Source organism: Cetorhinus maximus, chromosome 6, assembly GCF_964194155.1.
Source record: "Cetorhinus maximus chromosome 6, sCetMax3.hap1.1, whole genome shotgun sequence".
NCBI lineage: Eukaryota > Metazoa > Chordata > Chondrichthyes > Lamniformes > Cetorhinidae > Cetorhinus > Cetorhinus maximus.
This window is the reverse complement of record NC_135884.1, coordinates 35994441-36015055: the sequence shown is the minus strand read 5'-3', so window position 1 is coordinate 36015055 and position 20615 is coordinate 35994441. Positions and strand designations below refer to the sequence as shown.

Sequence of the window (20615 nt, the reverse complement as noted above, 5' to 3'; positions counted from 1 at the left end):
TTGCCTTTTGATCCCATCATACATGCCCCTAGCATTCCCTGTGTTGGAGGACATCTGGATATTCTGGCAAATTTACAACAGTAGTCTTTGGCACAGTGCCTAGCAGTCTGTTTGATTTACTTCCTGCAGCTCTAAGTGCATTCTCAGCTCTGAATCTTTTCACCCGGATCTCTCTTGTAATTAAAGAGAGCGTTTTTTTTAATGATTCATTCACGGGATGTGGGCTTCACTGGATGGGCCAGCATTTATTGCCCATCCCTAGTTGCCCTTGAGAAGGTGGTGGTGAGCTGCCTTCTTGAACTGCTGCAGTCCATGCGATGTAGGTACATCCACAGTGCTTTTAGGAAGGGAGTTCCAGAATTTTCATCCAGCAACAGTGAAGGAACGGTGATGTATTTCCAAGTCAGGACGGTGAGTGACTTGGAGGGGAACTTCCAGGTGGTGGCGTTCCCATCTATCTGCTGCCCTTGTCCTCCTAGATGGTAGTGGTTGTCGGTTTCGAAGATGCTGTTGAAAGAGCCTTGGTGAATTCCTGCAGTGCATCAGTGCATGGCACACACTGCTGCGGTGTGTCGGTGGTGGAGGTAATGAATGTTTGTGGATGTGGTGCCAACCAAGCAGGCTGCTTTTCCCTGGATGGTGTCAAGCTTCTTGAGTGTTGTGGGAGCTGCACTCATCTAGGCAAATGGAGAGTATTCCATCACACACCTGACTTGTGCTTTGGGGAGCCAGGAGGTGAGTTACTCATCGCAGGATTACTAGCCACTGATCTGCTCTTCTTGTCACAGGATTTATATGGCTAGTCTAGTTCAGTTTCTGGTCAAAGGTAACCCCCAGGATGTTGATAGTGGGGTTTCAGTGATGGTAATGCAATTGAATGTCAATGGGCGATAGTTAGATTCTCTCTTGTTGGAGATGGTCATTGCCTGGCACTTGTGTGGCATGAATGTTACTTGCCGCTTGTCAGCCCAAGCCTGGATATTGTCCAGGTCTTGCTGCATTTGGACATGGACTGCTTCAGATCTGAGGAATCGCGAATGGTGTTGAATATTATGCAATCATCAGCGAACTTCCCCACTTCTGACCTTATGATGGAAGGAAGGTTATTGATGAAGCAGCTGAAGATGATTCAGCTGATGACACTACCCTGAGGAACTTCTGCAGTGATGTCCTGGAGCTGAGTTAACTGACCTCCAACAACCACAGCCATCATCCTTTGTGCTGCGTATTACTCCAAAGAATGGAGAGCTTTCCCCCTTATTCCCATTGAATCCAGTTTTGCTAGGGCTCCTTGATGCCACGCTCAGCCAAATGTGGCCTTGATGTCAAGAGCAGTCACTCTCACCTCACCTTGGGAGTTTAGCTCTTTGCCCATGTTTGAACCAAGGCTGTAATGATGTCAGGAGCTGAGTGGCCCTGGTGGAACCCTAACTGGGCATCAGTGAGCAGGCTATTGCTAAGCAAGTACCATTTGATAGCAATGTTGACCCCTTCCATTACTTTTCTGAGGTTGGCGAGTAGACTGATGGGACAGTATTTGGCTGGTTTAGATTTGTCCTTCTTGTGGACAGGACATACATGGGCAATTTTCCAAATAGACAGGTAGATACCAGTGTTGTAGCTATTCTGGAACAGCTTGGCTAGGGGTGCAGCAAGTTCTGGAGCACAAGTCTTCAGTACTATTGTCGGAATTTTGATAGGGCTCATAGCCTTTGCACTATCTAGTGCTGTGAGCCATTTCTTGATATCATGTGGAGTGAATTGAATTGGCTGAAGACTGGCGTCTGTGATGCTGGAAACCTCCGGAGGAGGCTGAGATGGATCATCCACTCGGCATTTCTGGCTGAGGATTGTAGCAAATGCTTCATTCTTACATTTTGCAATAATGTGCTGGGCTTTCCCATCATTGAGGATATGGATATTCGTGGAGCCTCCTCCTCCAATGGTTGTTTAATCCACCACCACCATTCATGACTAGATGTGGTAGGACTGCAGAGCTTGGATCTGATCTGTTGGTTGTGGGATCACATAGCTGTCTATCATTTGCTGCTTATGCTGTTTGGCACACAATTAATCCTGTGTTATAGCTTCAGCAGGTTGACACCTTTTTTTTAAGATATGCCTGGTGCTGCTCCTGGCATGTCCCCCTGCACTCTTCATTGAACCTGCCTTGATGGTAATGGCAGAGTGGGGAAATGGCAGTCCATGAGGTTACAGATTGTGTTCGAGTACAATTGTGCTGCTGATGGCCCGCAGCGCCTCATGGATGCTCAGTCTTGAGTTGCTAGATCTGTTCGAAATCTATCCCTTTTAGCACGGTGGTAGTGCCACACAGCATGGTAGAGGTATCCTCAATGTGAAGGCGGGACTTCGCCTCCTCAATGACTGTGCAGTGGTCACTCCTATTGATACTGTCATGGACGGATGCATCTGCGGCAGGCAGGTTGGTGAGGATGAGGTCAAGTATGTTTTTCCCTCTAGTTGGTTCCCTCACCACCTGCCGCAGACCCAGTCTAGCAGCTATGTCATTTAGGACTCGGCCAGCTCGGTCAGTGGTGGTGCTACCGAACCACTCTTGGTGATGGACATTGAAGTCCCCCATCCAGAGTACTTCTGCGCCCTTCCCACCCCGAGTGCTTCCTCCAAGTGGTGTTCAACTTGGAGGAGCATTGATTCATAAGCTGAGGGAGGGCGGTACGTGGTAATCAGCAGGAGGTTTCCTTGCCCATCTTTGACCTGATGCAATGAGGTTCCGGAGTCAATGTTGAGGACTCCCAGGGCAACTCCCTCCCGACCATATACCTCTGTGCTGCCACCTCTGTTGGTCTCTGCCGGTGGGACAGGACATACCCACGGATGGTGATGGTGGAGTCTGGGACATGATCTGTAAGGTATGATTCCGTGAGGATGACTGTCAGGCTGTTGCTTGACGAGTCTGTGAGACAGCTTTCCCAATTTTGGCACTAGTCCCTAGATGTTAGTAAGGAAGACTTTGCTGGATCGACAGGGCTGAGTTTGCCATTGTTGTTTCCGGTGCTTAGATCGATGCTGGGTGGTCCATCCAGTTTTATTCTTTATTGAGACTTTGTCGCAGTTTGATACAACTGAGTGGCTTGCTAGGTCATTTCAGAGGGCATTTAAGAGATCACTTGGCTTCAATGACAGATTCCAATACCGTAATCTTAGCCTTGAACGAGTCAGCATTTTCCGCTCTTGCTTCCCATATGCTGAGAATGTGGTATTGTAAATGGTGCCTCAAATTATGTTCCATTTCACTTCTGCACTTTGTGTGGGAATGCAGTGAATGCCTGTTCAATCGAGTCAAGGAACTGTTGGTTCTTATCTGGATAAGCAAAATGGCTGATGACACTGTCTTTTTGCTTAGAATGGAAAAAGCTTCAAGTATTGCATCCTAACCCTGGTGCATACCAGGGAGTGATCTGTCCCACATTCAGCGCTGTCGTAGCTGTGTGTGTTGAGAATGCTGTTGAGAGAGTCACGTCTGCTGATAATCACATCCAGCTGATGCCAATGTACTGATCTTGGATGTCTCCAGGCACTTTCTGGCATGGTTTGATCTGAAAGAAAATGTTAGGTACACAAATCTTTTGGTAGCATCAAAGCTCAAGTAGTCTCTGTCCATTTCCATTTATCTTTCCCAAGCTAAGATGTCTACGGCAGAAGAGCCATGCCTTGTGGTCTGTGTCCACTCTTAGGTTGAAATCACCCAGTAGCAAAAGACATTATAACTTAGCAATCTGCTGATAGCATTGTCAAACTTTCTGAAGAATTGGTCTTTCGTCTCTATAATGGAGCACAGAGTTAGAGCATAGATGCTCAGGAGGTCAACTGACCATGTTTGAGTAGAGATCAGATGTTGGATTACGTACAATGGAGCAGAGAAATGTAAGAGCAAATTTATCAAAAGGACCAAAAAGGCAACAGGTTTTAAAAATTATGAGCAGTTTTGAAATGGTAAGTGAGAAACACTATTTTCTTTGGGACACAGTGGTGGACATCATCAATATAAAATTGTTACTAAGTTAGAATTGGGAATTTTTTCACGCACAGTGACTATTGGAGCATGGGATGCATCATCACTGAATAGGTGAAGTGGAACTACTACATCATATAAGGGAGGAGTATTTCAAGTGGAAGATACATTGCTTTGTGGAGAAAGCTGGACTTTGGGATTTGTTTTGGATTGCACTAACATAAAACAAGGACAGCCTGATTAGCAGAATGATCTCCTGTGCTGTAAACTCCCCTTGTTGTGGTCCAATTTGGTACACCATAGTTCAATTCAAAGGCACTGATATATAGATACTTAAAGGAAGTATAAAATTAGTGTGCTGATAGGAAGCACTAGAGGGAAACTCGCAGCTTTCGTGGCTCACCAATGACATGGAAAATAAACTGGCTTCCCTTGTTTTGACTTGCAAACAACGTATGAGTTACATGGGTCAATAATTGCTTTAGACTCCTGAAGACACTGAGGGTTTATTGCACTGAAATGTATTTGATTATGTGCAGTCCACATTTGGCTACTGTCACGTGTGCAGGACACTGATCAAGTAGGTCATGGAACTGTGAATGATATAGCTTACATTTTTAGATGGTGAGTATGGGGATCCTGTCAGGGTTTGGGCCAGTTGGGGAAGGGATGCAGGCATAGCTACATTCACTTTCTAGTGATTTTTGAGCTGCAAATGGTGGGAAGCAAGGTGTGGGTAGAATTGCAACCTAGTTTGTGTACTATAAAGGGCTAACAGATGGGATATGCTAATGTATGATGTGGATGATGATGTATCATTGACACTATTCAGTCATGTGTTAGACTCGAGAGAGAGAGAGAGAGAAGAGAGGTTGAAATCATGCCTTTAAGAGCTACGTGCCTACTCTGTAACCTGTTTAGAAGTAGTACTGATAAACAAGTGTGAAGCAGATACAGAGTAGGCCTACAGCCTGGCAAAGAACCAAGTCACACGCCTAGAGTCCAAGACAGAAAGACTCAATTTCGGAACAGTTTGTAGTTTCTGGAAATAGTAAGGCACTGGCGAAAGCTTCGTTAGGTTTTTGGTTCCAGGTAATGGGAAGGATCTGGTAAGGATGCAGTACAACACGGAAATTCAAGATGAAGAAGGTGCAATTTTAACCTTTTTCTTCAATATATACTTTTCCAGCTTCACTTTAATTATTTTAGGTGGAATTTTCCGAGCCCACTGGCGGCGGGCGTGATAGGTGGCGTGCGCGGAAAATATGACAGGACCCACTTCACGACAGCATGAAGGCAGGTCGCGATCTTCCGCTCAGCTCGCCAACAGTGGGCTGCATTTCCCGCCATCAGTTGGCGGGGAGATAATTGTAATACATTAGTATATAATTAAAAGGCCATCCCGTCAGGCTCTTGGAACCCCGCCGTACCATCTGTCTACATGGGCGGGAAAGCACGCCGACGTGTTTCACAACAGCACGCAGGCGACGTACACTTGGCGGCCTTTGCTTTGGGGGAACTGAGGTGAGTGAGCAGCAGCGTTCTCCACAGCTCGCCCATTGTTTACAGGCCTCAGGGCGCCGTGGGGGCAGGGGAAACTGATGCCTGGCCCCGCAAGTGACTGCTGGGGGATGTCTGGGGACAAGTGCTGGCCAGTCTCAGAGGTGACTGCTGGGGGTTTGGGGGTGTCTGGAGGCATGCACTGGGCAGACTTGGAGGCGACTGCTGAGGGGGGTGGGGGTCAAGTGCTGCCATGACGCTGCATCCTGCGCACAGGTGGGGAGCAGGGTAAGCGAGGGAAGTGGCCATGCATTAGGGACACACGTACAAACTGACCATACCTCAGCAACTAAGACAGATCAAGCGCAGCCACTGTGATATGATTGGGGTCAGGCTCCTAACCTGCCCACCCATGCAAGCAACGCGGAGGCACCCAAGGGCCACCAAGTGCTAATGTATGTCTTGCCCACCCCCCCACCCCGGTCCATTACGGACTTGGAGTCCACCACCACTTCATTAGACTGCGGAGCAGTTGGACTGCACACGTACAATCTCCTCGCCAACACTGGTCATGTAGCAGTCACTGCTGGAGGCGGGCACAGCCCCTTGCAATCTCAGCATCCTGGTTTAGACCAGTGTCCCCCATGTCACAGGTTGACAGGGCAGCCATGCAGCGCACTCATCTCTGGCCATCCAGTGGTTGACCAGCACTCTCCGGGAAGCATTAAGGGGCAGTCACACAGGGCCAGGAAAGGTGCTAAGTACAGCCATGATACCACGTCTCTCTCTCTCTCTCTCTTTCATGCTGCAGGAGGACCGCGTCAGGATCATGGATCCTGGTGATCTAGCTGTATGTCTGATGGCCTACAGAGACTGTAGAAGATGGAGGAGAGAGCAACTGAGGCACCTGTCCACGCAAAGGCAGGAGTAGCAACCTCATGAAGAAGGGGTAGCAGGGGCTCCCCTTACACGCTAGCCAGGAGCAACAGCGAGCCGTGGCTGGTCAGCGCCTATTGACACCCAACGTCCATAGACACCGCCTACCATTCTTGCAGATGACTGAGAACCAGTGCCGCCAACGACTGCGCAAGTCTAGGGACCTGGTGGCTCACATCTGCCACTTACTGCAGGACTTGGCGCTAAGGGGACATGGACGGCACCCACTTCCAGTGGCTGTGAAAGTGACCGTGGCACTCAATTTCTATGCCAGTGTCTCCTTTCAAGGCTCCACAGGTGACCTCTGTGGGATTTCACAAGCTGCCACCCACAAATGCATCCATGAGGTCACGGAAGCCATCTTCTCCATGGCACACAACTTTGTGCATTTCACCCAGGACCGTGACAGCCAGGATGCAAGGGCCATTGGATTTGCCCTGATCTTGGGACTCCCGCAGGTGCAGGGTGCAATTGACTGCACTCATGTGATGCTCAGGTCTCCATCGCTACATTCAGTGGATTTCATCAACCACAAGGGCTTCCACTCACTGAATGTGCAGCTGGTATGTGACCACTAGAAACGCATCCTGCAGGTATGCACATGGTTTCCAGGGAGTGTGCATGACGCCTACATCCTGAGCCGCCTGCAGATTCCTGCAGTCTTCCAGGATCCACAGAGGCTGCAGGGTTGGCTCCTTGGGGACAAGGGCTACCCACAGAGACCGTGGCTGATGACATCCATGCAGCAGTCTCAGACTGCAGAAGAGCGATGCTATAATGAGGCTCATGATGCAGCTCACGATTTGGCGGAGTAGACCATCGGGATGCTGAAGATGCAGTTCCGGTGCCTGGACCGGTCTGATGGAGCCCTGCAACACAGTCCACAGAGGATACCATGCATCATTGTTGTCTGTGCAGCAATGCCTGGACCAAGGCCTCCACTGCGGCCGCCATCCTGCCAGTGTTGACCCCGGTGCATTGCAATGCTGGCGCTATCGCCTCAGCCTGAAGACAGGTGGACTCCTCCATCATGCCTTGCAATCTGAGGAGTGCAGCGGACTTTCTTGTTGTTCCTGAGCTTGCCTTTGCAGCTCCAGCAACTGTGACATAATTGAGTCCAGAGGCTCGTCATCTGACTTGGACTCAGCAACGTTCTGGCCTCCAGTAGTCCTCTGAGTGCGGGGACATGCAAGGTCCCTGCCTCCGCCTGCTGTGGATCAGAAAGTGCAATGTGCTCACCAGATTGTGAACCCGAGGCTACTCTAAAGCTAGGTCCCACCTGAGGTGTGTGTCTCTGTGCTGGTGGAGGGTGTGGGTGAGCGCTATGATGGGAATTCAGGGAGGATGCCTTCAGATTCCTCTTCAGAGGTTTCTTTGGAGCTTGATTGGAGGCTCTGGGTCATGGACTCCGTTGGCTGCTTCCCAGATGTGCCTGTGAAAGCAAGGGAAGATAATTGGTGCATGACAGTGGCCTGTGAAAGAAGACATCATTCACGGTATGGTTCTCTGATGGATGTTGCACTGCTGGATCCTTACTTTGTAGAGCAGCGCTGACCTCACCGTCAGCACAGGACCGGTCCTGGTCATCGCTGGCCAGCTGGATGGCTCTGTTTTCGAATTCTGTCAGAACTCTGAATTCCGGCATCCCTCCATCTGTCTGTGACCTTCCCCTCCTGCTGTGAGCCAGTTTGTCCAGCATGGATAGAGATGGGGAGAGTGTGTCAGGATGCCTGCCGGGCCAGATGATATGAATGCCTGGCCTGTCTGGGTGGTGAGTGGTTCCATGGACGGGATGAGGACAATGTCGATGTGTGTGAAAGAGTGAATGGTGATGTCCCTTGCACTTGCAGTGAGTGAGGGCCCTGTGGATGTGTGATGGGTTTGTGAGTGTATGAGTTGGGAGTGATGAAAAGAGTGACTTACCTTGGCAGAACGGAGGAGATCATTCATCCTTTTGCGGCACTGAGTGGCTCTCCTCCTCTGCAGGGCCTTCACGCTGACCACTGCTGCCACCGCCTCCCAAGCCAGGTTGGTGACATTGCTACCCATCCTGCGGCCAGTGTGGGGGTAGAGAACATCCCAGCAGGCCTCCACGGCATCCAGCAGTCGCTGGAGGGACCTATCGTTGAAGTGGGTGGCTGCAGTCTTTTTGCCTTTGTTGGCAATGTCTCCCTGGCAGCGGTGGTGAGCTGGTGGCGATGAGCGCTTTGCTGGCGGCTGCCTTTTAAAGATGGCGGACTGTGTGATGCAACAGTGGGATGATGGCAAGCGGGCGAATGAGAATCTACCCGCCATGGAAATGGCGTGTTTCGCGAAAGTGTATATATAATGAGGTGGGCTCGGGAAGATACGGCACGAAAACCCGCCATTTTCATCTGCAGGTAGGACTCCACTTAACCTGCCCGCTACTGCACTTTGTGCAATTCTGGGAAAATTCAGCCCTATGTCTGTTGCTGCCTCCACCCTTTCCTGATCCTGTATTATTCCTTGCTACTTTATTGCATCAACTCACATTCACTGTTGGGTCCCATCGCATCCTTTGATCCTGCTCCTCCACGCCCACCACCCCAGGTTGTTGATGGGAACAAGGATGGCTCGACAACATCACAGCTCAATTAAGGAAAGTCCTGAAACTCCGTACTGAAGTCTCAAAATGTTTTCAGTGATTTAGTCGAGGCCAGTACACAGATTAACTTTGGAAATCCTGTTAAGAGTGCCACTTGCTGGCAACACAATGACACAATAAGTAAAACGTAACAACTCCCTGCAAATTTTTAACAAAAATATTGATAGGAATGGTTGCATAGCACTTTTCTGTAGAACACACAACCTATATACTTAGTTTAATATGTGTATTTGTTAGCTATTGTTTGAAATATAATAATATTAGTAGTTATTTTGTCAAAAAACGTACTGCATAGAAATCTAAAACTTCCCTTACCACTTAGTCTCAGTTGATGAATTCCAATTGTTCTGTATAAATCAGTATTTTACATTTAATGTTTATGTTTACATTTTACATTTTACATTTAATGCTTTATGTTTAAGCATTTGTCTTATGAGACGAAGAATTAAACACTTCATTAAAAATCCTTTCATTGCATTAATTTTTAAAACTTAAAAGAGATTTGAAATAGGCTGAGTTCAGTCTATTTTTGCACTTAATTGTTAAGTTAGTTGCTGGATGTTGAATCTTGATGCCTGTAATCAGTTCATATTACTGATTGGGACTTGTAATAATAATAACATCCTCAGTATAATAATGCCCTCTTTAAGATGAAGATGCCAAAACATGCACTAATATGCAAATGTCCAATCAATGTTTTGTCTTTGATTCTCTTTCTCTGCCTTTCCCAGCATGCATACATGATATTACACTGAAATTTGCACAATGCAGGTGCAAAACAAAGTTAGACAATCCTATGCAGGCCTATGGAGAGAAAGCAGGGGAGTGTGATTAATGGATAGCTATTTCAAACAGCATGATGTGCCAAATAGCCTTCTGTGCTGCATGATTCTATGAATCATGTTTTGGTACTTGGTATGGAGGAGAATGATTACAAAACTACTTTTGCCCTAGAAAAAATATTTGAGCTCAAAGGGGAGATCAGGTGCTTTTGACCATGAAAGTAGGCAAAACTGGAGTGAGAATTTACTGGAATGTTCTTCTATGTCTTCCATCAGCTGTTTTCCTAGCAGCGATTGATGAGGTCATAAAGCGTGGTGTTTGCTTGCATTCTCAGCCTGAGTTGATGCTTTTGTCTGGAAATATCCAAAAATTGGAAGGGAGAGAAAATATGAGAAAGGGCATCCAGTCTCAAAACCACTGATATAATTTGAATGTAGATTCTCCAAGTTTTGTGCTGAAAATCTATATTATTTTTGGTGCTCTATATCTTGAGCAATACTGTTGTCTTCTCTGCATTTTCGTAGACTGATGTGTAACAATGTGATATTTTTTCTCAGTAACTCCTTCCTGCTCATTATTTTTAATCCCTTACACTATCAAATAAACCAACTGCCAGCTTGTTTCCCCAGTGATGTCATCAGCATTCCCTGCATAAGCAGGTAGATAATTAGCCAAGGGACTGGAAGTATTTTTTTCTCTTTTGGAGAGACAATTGATTATATAACTTGATGGACACCACTCCACATCAAGCATGGGGTAGGGGAGGAGGCAGATCCCAAGTCTACCCCAGCTGGAATGGGAATTGAACCTGCGCTGTTGGTGTTATTCTAATCAACACACTAACATCTAGCCAATTGAGCTAAACTGACCTTGTTTAAACATAAGTAATGAAAATAACACTTAACGTTTTTCAAATTTAAGCAGATTTCTTTATAACAGTTCTCATTATTGTAAGGGATTTATTACTTCTTGTATTTCTCTGAAACCCTGTTTAGCAATGAAAGTTCAAGCTATAAGCATTGCTATACAAAGTAGTAAACTTTGAAATCTCATTCTGTGAGCAATCCTCTGAGACAGTTGGTTGTTTGTCAATTCTAGTGTATAGCACCTTGGACATGGGGATGCAGAGGTTTTCTTGTATAAGACTGAGTGCTGTTTTCCAATAGAAGCAGTTCTATTCCAAGTGATCATACACTTTTGTCTAAATGTATTAAAGTTATATTCATGTGCATGCACTGTAGCAGAGATCAGTGGCCTATGTGGTGAGCAGTAAAATTGAGCATTGTAATTCAGATTTGGAAATGCATGTCCAGGAACTGGAACTGACAGAAAATGTTTTTGTGCCAGACTTTGAGCGTGGCAGATCCTATATGAAATGTCAGGTGCACTTTTGAGAATGAAACTGCATATTTTCTTTATTTGGTAACACATTGCTCTGAAAGGATACAAAATTGAAGTGCAAGAACAAGAAGGTTTATCAGAGCTTTATGTCCATTCTGTATACAAATTGAATTTCTTCCCAAGTTACTGGACGAGTAAAATTCTGTATCAAGCATGGAGATGAATTAGCATGTAAAGTGGTTCCATTATGCTTAGGCCTGTGGCCACCAAGTTTGAATATGGGAATGAAAACTCATTACTTATCTTGTAAAAGGTTTATTTTTAAATTCGGTTTTCCCATCTATATTCTGTATGACCTGCATATAAATGATAGGAATATATGTGGTTCTCTTCAGAGAGATTTATAGGATTGACAAGGATCTTCTTATTTCATTCTTTTCAGAATTACTGATTTGGGAAATATCAAGCGACGACTGTATTTATCAACTATCCACAAGGAATTGTCTGCAACCCCACTGCATGCAAAAATACCACTGAGTATTATCAAACGTAAAATTGTACGTCATTGTTAAAATAATTTTCAATAGCTGCAAAATTGTATAATCTTTCAGATAGGGTATAGAGGAGTTTAACTCTTAATGGTTCAGAATCTTTCCAGGTTTGAAATGAGTTGCATCAGCTTCCATAATTTTTTGGATTATTTTTTCCTTCTGTTTGATATTTTGAACTATGGAATATATTAAAAGAGAAATCCATCTTGTAGTGGTACATTTTCATCCTCTTAACAAATGTAATTGTACCTGCCTTCATAGAATGCCAACAGTGAAGTTTTGTATAACTACTCTTAATACTTGGAACTCTGCTGGGTTTTTTGTTGCCTGGAACTCTGTTCCATATATACAGAAGTACACCTAGAGAGTTAACCAATATTTAATAAGTGCAGATTGCTATGTTAAGCTGTGTGAGACACCTGACTTCCAAAAACAGTTGCCCATTGGTACCCTTGTACAGTTTCTTCAAGCTTTCTGTCCTTTGGCAAATGGGCCAATTTATCTGGCTGTATTATTGTCCTCTGTGGGGCACCATATTCTGCCACCTAAAATACACTAAGACACTCTAGTCAGAATGTGATGTAGCACCTTCAATAATTGTACTGTCAGCTTTCCATAGAATTATGACCCACAAAACCAGTATTTCTTATTCATGATTTGGAATTGTGCAGGAAAGATGTACAGCACAAAAATCGAGTGTAAACTAACCTCAAATCACCCTTCCTAGAATACAATAAATAAATATGGTGTGTTCCAACAATCAAAATAATTGCAGTTTTCTAAGATGAATTTTTGAAGAACAAGATAATTCATACTTTTATAAGAGGATTTTTACTGTGAATAAATAACAGCAATTTTTTTTAACCAAGACCTTTGATGCTGAAATGACAATGTCACAAACAATCACTGTTACCTGAACCTTTGCATGTTCTTGCTCAAGGTAAATGAGAGATTAATAGTTCAATCAATTCTGTAAATTTTAGTCCTCCAGTGTAAAAATTGGCTTTTATAAAGACGAATAGGATGTAACCAGTAACCAAATAAACATCAATTGTGACATTACCCAAATTGCTGGAACATTTCCAAAAGTTGAATGCAACAGAACATTTTAAACAAGTAGTTATGCAAATATAACCTATACAGATTTGAATTATCCATGTAATCTGCAATAATTATATCACAGAAGAGGTCAGTATTCTTGTTAACATTGGTGCACATGACTTTCAGCTGCTGGAATTCTTATATAGCGGAGGAAATTCTTATATAGTGGAGGAAAACACTATGCTAGTTGTTAATTTGAAAAGGAATGTTTTTTAATTCATTCATGCGATGTGAGCATCACTGGCTAGGCCAGCATTTATTGCCCATCCCTAATTGCCCTTGTTCAGAGGGCATTTAAGAGTCAGTCACATTGCTGTGGGTCTGGAGTCACATGTGGGCCAGACCAGATAAGGACAGCCGATTTCCTTCCCTAAAGGACATTAGTGAACCAGATGGGTTTTTACGACAATCGGCAATGGCTTCATGGTCATCGTTAGACTTTTAATTCCAGTTTTTTATTGAATTCCAATTCCACCATCTGTCATGGCAGGATTTGGGTCCCCAGAGCATTACCCTGGGTCTCTGGATTAGTAGTCTAGCGGCAATACCATGATGCCATTGCCTCCCATATATAAAATTAGGGCAATAAACAGCACCAATTATAAGAACATGAGAACATAAAAAATAGGAATAGATCATTCAGCCCCTCGAGCATGCTCTGCCATTTAGTAAGATCATGCTAATCTGATTGTGGCCTTAATTCCACTTTCCTGCCTGCCCAACCACCCCCCTCCCAGCCCCCCCAGCCCATAATAACCCTTGACTCCCTTGTTAATCAGTAACCTGTCTAACTCAGCCTTGAACATATTCAATGACCCAGCCTCCACTGATCACTGGGTAAGAGAATTCCAAACACTAATGACCCTCTAAGAGAAGGAATTACTCCTCATTTCCATCTTAAATGCGAAGCCCCTTATTTTTAAACTTTGTCCCCAGTTCTAGATTTCCCCCTCCCTGATGCATCACAGTTTCAGAAGTTTAGCCTCCAGCTCATCAACTCTGAGCCAAAGTACCTCGAGCTGCAGACACTTACTGCAGATGTGGCTGCTGTGGATCACACAGTTGTCCACTAGCTCCCACATGCTAAAGCTGCTACACATCAACTCTTTTGCCATCTTTGCTGTTTTTTATTTAACAAATTGTATTTAGAAATATCACCCAATGATTATCTGTAGTTATATCAAGCGGTTTAACTAGTTAAGCTATAAATTAAATTTAATACTTGTATCTCCCCAGTACCAACTTAAACTACTGCTTCCATTTATAGAGTGTTGAAAAACATCTTAAATCTCATCAACCACTCACCTACCTGCTCACTTAATTAATGCTTCTGGGCTTCAGCTCTCATGTCCCACTGCTGGTCTCTAGCTCCCTCTCTTGGAGCACTCCTTTTTTGTAAAAGATCAGATCAACACCTCCTCCCTCACTACACTGAATTCCCTCACTTACCAAATTCTCAAACTTACACTGTCTCAAGCTGTATTCAGTCACGAACTGCTACCTTTGTGCTTGCTTACTTTGTGTCCTTAGCAAGACCACCTGTGTTTAATTGGAGAACTAGCTCCAAGCCAGGCACAGTAGCTGGAGGACTAGCTTCTATGCTTTAAGTTCTATGATTCTGTGGTCTCTTATACTGCTTGTGGATGAAACATAATCTTTCTTCCTTTCCCATTCATTGCGTCCTCCCCATGATGACAGATTTGTTGGGTTTGAGGAGAAAGCATTAAAATGTATTATAGCAAGAACTTTGATTAGCATTTAAGGTAATGAAACTAAAGTTAATGAAACATTGCTTGTTTAAATTTACACTGATATAATTATAGTATTCTATTGAAAAACCCGATTGCTACATAACTTTGTTGTGTAGGCACTGTTATACAGATGGGTGTTTATAAATAGCTTAGCTGTGCATTAAAATCTCAAAATTGTAACCTTTCAAAGCAGTTGATGACCACTAATGCTGAGTAATGGTGACTGTGAAGTCAGAATGACCTAAGTACCAGTACAGATACTGTTTACTTTTGCATTGAGTCATTAGTATCATGTTAAGTGCGATATAAGATTATTGTGCTGCCTGGCAATTTTTACTGCCGTACAATTCCAATAGATTTTCCATAATTTTTAATAGTGCTGTTACCAAAACAAGAACAATAACTGTTGCAGATCCTAAACTAGCCAAACCATATATCACAGCACTTGTTTGGGCCATGTGTTTTGTAGGAAACGGCTGTGTCAACGTTTCTGATGTACAAATATCCACTTTTAGCTGTTACATTTTCATGGAATCATCGATCAATACAGCAAAGAAGGACAGCATTTGGTGCATCATGTCTGTGGTAGAGTTATCCAACTTGTCCCACCTCCTGCTCTTTGCCCATAGCATTGCCTTATTTTGTCTTCACACATTTATCAAATTCCTTTTGAAAGTTATTATTGAATTTGTTTCCACCACCCCTTATGGCAATGCATTCCAGAGTATAGCTTGCTGTGTGTTTAAAAAAATCACCTTTCCTCAAATAACCTTTGCTTCTTTTGTCAACCACATTAAATCTGTGTCCTCTGGTTACTGATCCTTCTGCCACTGGAAACAGTTTCTCTTTATTTACTCTATCAAAACTATTCATAACTTTGGTCAAAGATTCTGTTAACTGTCTCTGCTGTAAAGAGAATAATCCCAGCTTCTCTAGTCTCTACACATAACTAAAGCCCCTCATCCCTGATACCATTCTAGTAAATCTCTACTGCAACCTTTCTAAGAACTTGCATCCTTCCTAAAGTGTGGTGCTTAGAATTGAATAAGCTACTCCAGTGGAGACCTAAACATTGTTTTATACAGCTTCAGCATAATTTCTTTGTTTTGTATTTTATGCCTCTATTAATAAATCCAAGGTCCCCATATGCTTCTTTAATAATCTTCAGAACTTGCTACCTGCCACCTTCAAAGTTTCATATACATGTACCTCCAGGCCTCTCATGTTCATCCATCCTCTTTAGAATTGTAGCATTTAGTTTATATTGCCTCTTCTCATCTCAGTTTCCAACTAAAATATGTACCATTTTATACTTATCTGCATTCAATTTCACCTGCCGTGCCTATTTGATCAGTCTATGGGCAGAATTTTACTGCAGCAGGATTTTACATTCCCGCTGAAGTCAATGGGATTTATAATGGCTCAGAAACGGGGCCGTAAAATTCTGCCCTATGTCTTACTGAAGTCTGTCACTATCCTCCTCATTGTTTAAAACATTTCTGAGTTTCAGATCATGTGCAAATTTTAAAATTATGCCCTGTACACCCCAGTCCAGATCATTTACATATATCAAAAAAGAGCAGTGGTCCTAAAAAATGACCCCTAGAGGACACTGCTTTGATCAAAGTTATGAATAGTTTTGATAGAGTACATAAAGAGAAACTGTTTCCAGTGGCAGAAGGGTCAGTAACCAGAGGACACAGATTTAATGTGGTTGACACTGCAGGAAAATGACCATTCACCCCTACTATCCACTTTCTGTGAGTTAATTTTATATCCACACACCCACTGCCCATTTAATCCTTTGGACTTTAGTTTTGCTAACAAGTTTTTATCTGTTTTATTTTCCTGCAGGTGATGTTTTAATGTGATTTCTAGCGTTAATCTGATTACTGATATGTAATAGCTTGCATATGATGCTGTTACGATTTTCTCCCACAAGTTATTCAAAATGTTTCCTAAAAAGAAAATTGCATCATCATTTTCTATATTTATTAGACTGTGTGTGTATATTGTATAAAATGTTATACATTTAAGAAGTAAATAAAACTGAAAAAGTAAATATTGCTTGTAGTTGCATTTTGTACATCACTTATGTCGAAAACAGGTGTGATGTTATAATTAATGGTTTGTTTATATTAGTTTTACATTTATTCCCCTTCCTTGAATCTCTGCTGCTATATATTTCCAAAGCTTAGAGCTAAACATTTAGTCCTTTGACAGTACCAGTTTGAAACTGGCTGCTACTTCAGATGCTCAGTCATTGAACTTATTTTGCTCACCCCTACAATGAGGCAGTTGGCCTCTGCTAATTGCTCTCCACAGCAACAAGATTGATGTTGACTACTTCCCATTTAGAGAATTGTGGTAGGAACCTGTAACTCACCATCTTGCGGCATAGCATCTTGAAGTTCCAGAATTCTACGTTATTATGCCAACTATAGTCGACAAGATAGGGCCGTTAATGCTACAGACTGTATTGCAGGCCAAGAAATTCAAGAAAAACTAAACTGGATTTCTTTTCTTTGCAGTGGAACAATATTTGCATTGATATGGTATCATTTGCTAATGCTGCATTTAAAGGAGCTGGTTTTCAGTCCTTAGACAGGATTGTTGTCTCAGCCAATTGTAAACTAAGGAAAATATTCACTATGAAACTACAGCCACAAGATACTACTTTTGAGAATGGTATGTGATTGGAAATGCCTAGACCAATATAATATTAAGTGGGATGGTATTTAAAAATATTCCTTAAATGACACTAAAATGGCAATTACAAAGTTGCAGAAACAAATCACAAACATAATTCAGCAGCATCTTACTAACTTTTATAACTGCTGTATTTGTAATAAGACTTAAACAAATCACAAAGCTCCTAACCTACATTGAGCTACCTTGGCAAGTGCCCTCTAGAGTCATTCATATAAATTGTACATTTGATTAGTCATTTCAACGTTTGTTTCTGGCTGATGTATTAATTACGTTTTAACACATTGTTGTGGTATTTCCAAAATTTTTATCAGATGACTAAAGAATTTCTTCTTCTTTCACAGATATGTATTCTTTACAGTGTTTCACTGATGGACCCACAGATGTAATTCCAAAGAGCTGTCAGCTAGGCATTGATGTAGATCAAGTAACACAGCTCGTGAATGTTGTAAAACTTAGACAGGGAGAATTAAGGCTTGGAAGCCAAACCCTCACTACAACAAATTTGGGTATGGTTGCAAGATTTACTCTAAGTTAGATTTAACCTAAGAGGTTTACTATTGCTTATAATATTTCATAAGTCAATTTGAATTGGTGTAAAGCATTTTGACTAATACAATAAATACTAGCTGTATATAGTTTACAATGCAGACTTTATGGTACATTATTTTGTCAATATTAACCTAAATCAAGTGATTGATACTAAATCTTACTGAAGATTCCCAAGACTTCTCTGATCATTCTTTCAGATCTCTGAAAAATCAAACTGTTCAGTTGGTATCCTTATAGTTAGTAGTGTAATCTATTAATCACTTCACTTAAATGTGTAACTCGGTTTATTTTGACCTTCTTTGAACATTGTCAGGGCACTTGACAAACATTTCCTGCTGCCAGTAATTAGATGTTAATTTTGAGGTGGATAATTATTCATCAGAATGTTTATCCATTCTGTATGTCTGCTTTTTGAATATCACAATATTAAAGTTCAGGAAATATTGTCACATTCTGAACACACATGAATTAAATCTTGATCTGGTGATTGGTATTTCAGGCACATTTGAAGTTAAGTGAGCTAAGATTTCATTGACAAGGTATTTGAATTGATTTTTCATTCATTACATTCTACCTATCTGATGTTGAGAAAATATAGCAGGCACCCCCTAAACAAAGATTTCCCAAAGATTATTTGGGAGATAGGGCTTTGTACTTGAAAAGCCCAAAATTGATTTGTTGCTTTCTCCACACTGTTTCAGTTGCAGTGCCGGTGCAATATAAATAATTGTGAACATTTCAGCTTCAGAGCTGCTGTTGGATTTGTATTTGTCTTTTCTCAATGTAATAGTATCACATTCATAGTTTCCCCTTTTCACTGGCTGAGCTGTTGATGGTGCTTGTTTCGTGTTTAAAGACAGCAGTGCTTCCTCAGTGCTTTCTCATTATAGGGCTTTGTTGAACTGATCTTGAAGTCTGCGTACAAAAACTGCCTCATGGTAGAGATCACCTGACGAGTTAGATAGGACATGTAGAATTGATTGCATTCAAACCCAACATTCCCTTTTCATACCAAACAAACATCCCCCTTTTCCTAGCAAACAAAAGACAAATTTGCATGCACGTTCATGTGTGACTGAGAGTTACCCAGGTTATCTATTGTACACCTACTGTTCTCATGCATTAACAAATGTGTGTTCTACTAGTCGGTCTCTGCTGGGTTGATGACTTCTGGATCATATCGGTAGCTCCTCACGTTTTTTATGGCTACATATTGATTCTTCAAAGAGTCTTTCAGGGTCGCAACTTATTTGTGTGCCTTTTCTGCCTGCTGTTTTGCCTGGCTGTGCATCTGGTTGAGATTTTTCAACTCCCACTTTATTTTGCAAATTGTGGAATTGAGGGTCATTATTTCTTCTTGGTACCTTTTGTGTCATCTCTGAAATTTGCTTGTTCAGATCTCGCACAGTTTGATTCATTGAAGACTTCAGTTTATCGTGCACTTTCAAAGGTATATACTCAGCTTGAATCTTGTTCTTCAACTCTTCCAGTTCAGCTCTGATATGAATATTTTCCTGTAGAACTGCTTCATTTACCTTCTGCTCATGCATTTCATTGCATTTACATGGTTGGCAATCATCTTCTGATTTACTTGAATAATGTCTCCCTCTCTCTGGGGCCTTCTGTTTCCCACTCTCTGGTGCTTTCTGCCACCCTCTCTCTGGAGTCTTTTGTTGCCCATTCCCTGTTGGTACATTTAGTGTTACCAGTCCAAGTTTTAGACTTGCTTCAGCTGCGATGAGTGGCTGTTGCATACCATCTATTATCTGGAACTCTAGATCTTCCTTCTTGCCCTTGCAATGGACTTTCAGACTAATTTGTCCTCGGCATGAGTATTGTGGCATCATATAGCCTCGCCCTTATTTTCGAGGGCTTCCTTTTTGGATTGCCATGTTGAGCTACTTTGCACAGGTCTGTGAAGGTCATTATGTTGCATGGTACACCAGTGTCTATCTGACACTTCTTGTTCACTGGACCCCAGAGTTCTGAAGGAGATAGCTGAAGAGATAGTGGAGGCGTTAGTGGTGATCTTTCAGGAATCACTGGAGTCAGGGAGGGTCCCAGAGGACTGGAAAATCGCTAATGTAACCCCCCTGTTTAAGAAGGGAGTGAGGCAAAAGACGGGAAATTACAGGCCGAATAGCCTGACCTCGGTCGTTGGTAAGATTTTAGAGTCCATTATTAAGGATGAGATTTCAGAATACTTGGAAGTGCATGGTAAAATAGGGCAAAGTCAGCATGGTTTCATCAAGGGGAGATCATGCCTGACAAATCTGTTAGAATTCTTTGAGGAGGTAACGAGTAGGTTAGACAAAGGAGAGCCAATGGATGTTATCTACTTGAACTTCCAGAAGGCCTTTGTCAAGGTGCCGCACAGGAGGCTGCTCAGTAAGATAAGAGCCCATGGTTTTAGAGGCAAGGTGCTAGCATGGATAGAAGATTGGCTGTCTGGCAGGAGGCAGAGTGGGGATAAGGGGGTCCTTCTCAGGATGGCGGCCGGTGACTAGTGGAGTTCCGCAGGGGTCAGTGTTGGGACCACAACTTTTCACTTTATACATTAATGGTCTAGATGAAGGAACTGAGGGCATCCTGGCTAAGTTTGCAGATGATACAAAGATAGGTGGAGGAACAGGTAGTATTGAGGAGGTGGGGAGGCTGCAGAAGGATTTGGACAGGTTAGGAGAATGGGCAAAGAAGTGGCAGATGGAATACAACGTGGGGAAGTGTGAGGTCATGCACTTCGATAGGAAGAATAGAGGCATAGACTATTT

At 42.8% G+C, this 20615-nt stretch overlaps 1 protein-coding gene across 1 annotated transcript in view; it reads left to right on the top strand.

Moving 5' to 3' along the window:
- The window catches only part of cfap20dc (CFAP20 domain containing), a 543645-nt gene that overhangs the window by 227340 nt on the left and 295690 nt on the right, over positions 1–20615 (top strand). The window contains exons 5-7 of the mRNA XM_078543624.1: positions 11623–11737; positions 17115–17271; positions 17637–17801. Of these exons, the coding sequence (XP_078399750.1) occupies positions 11623–11737; positions 17115–17271; positions 17637–17801 (437 nt within the window). The remainder of the gene's footprint in view (positions 1–11622; positions 11738–17114; positions 17272–17636; positions 17802–20615) is intronic.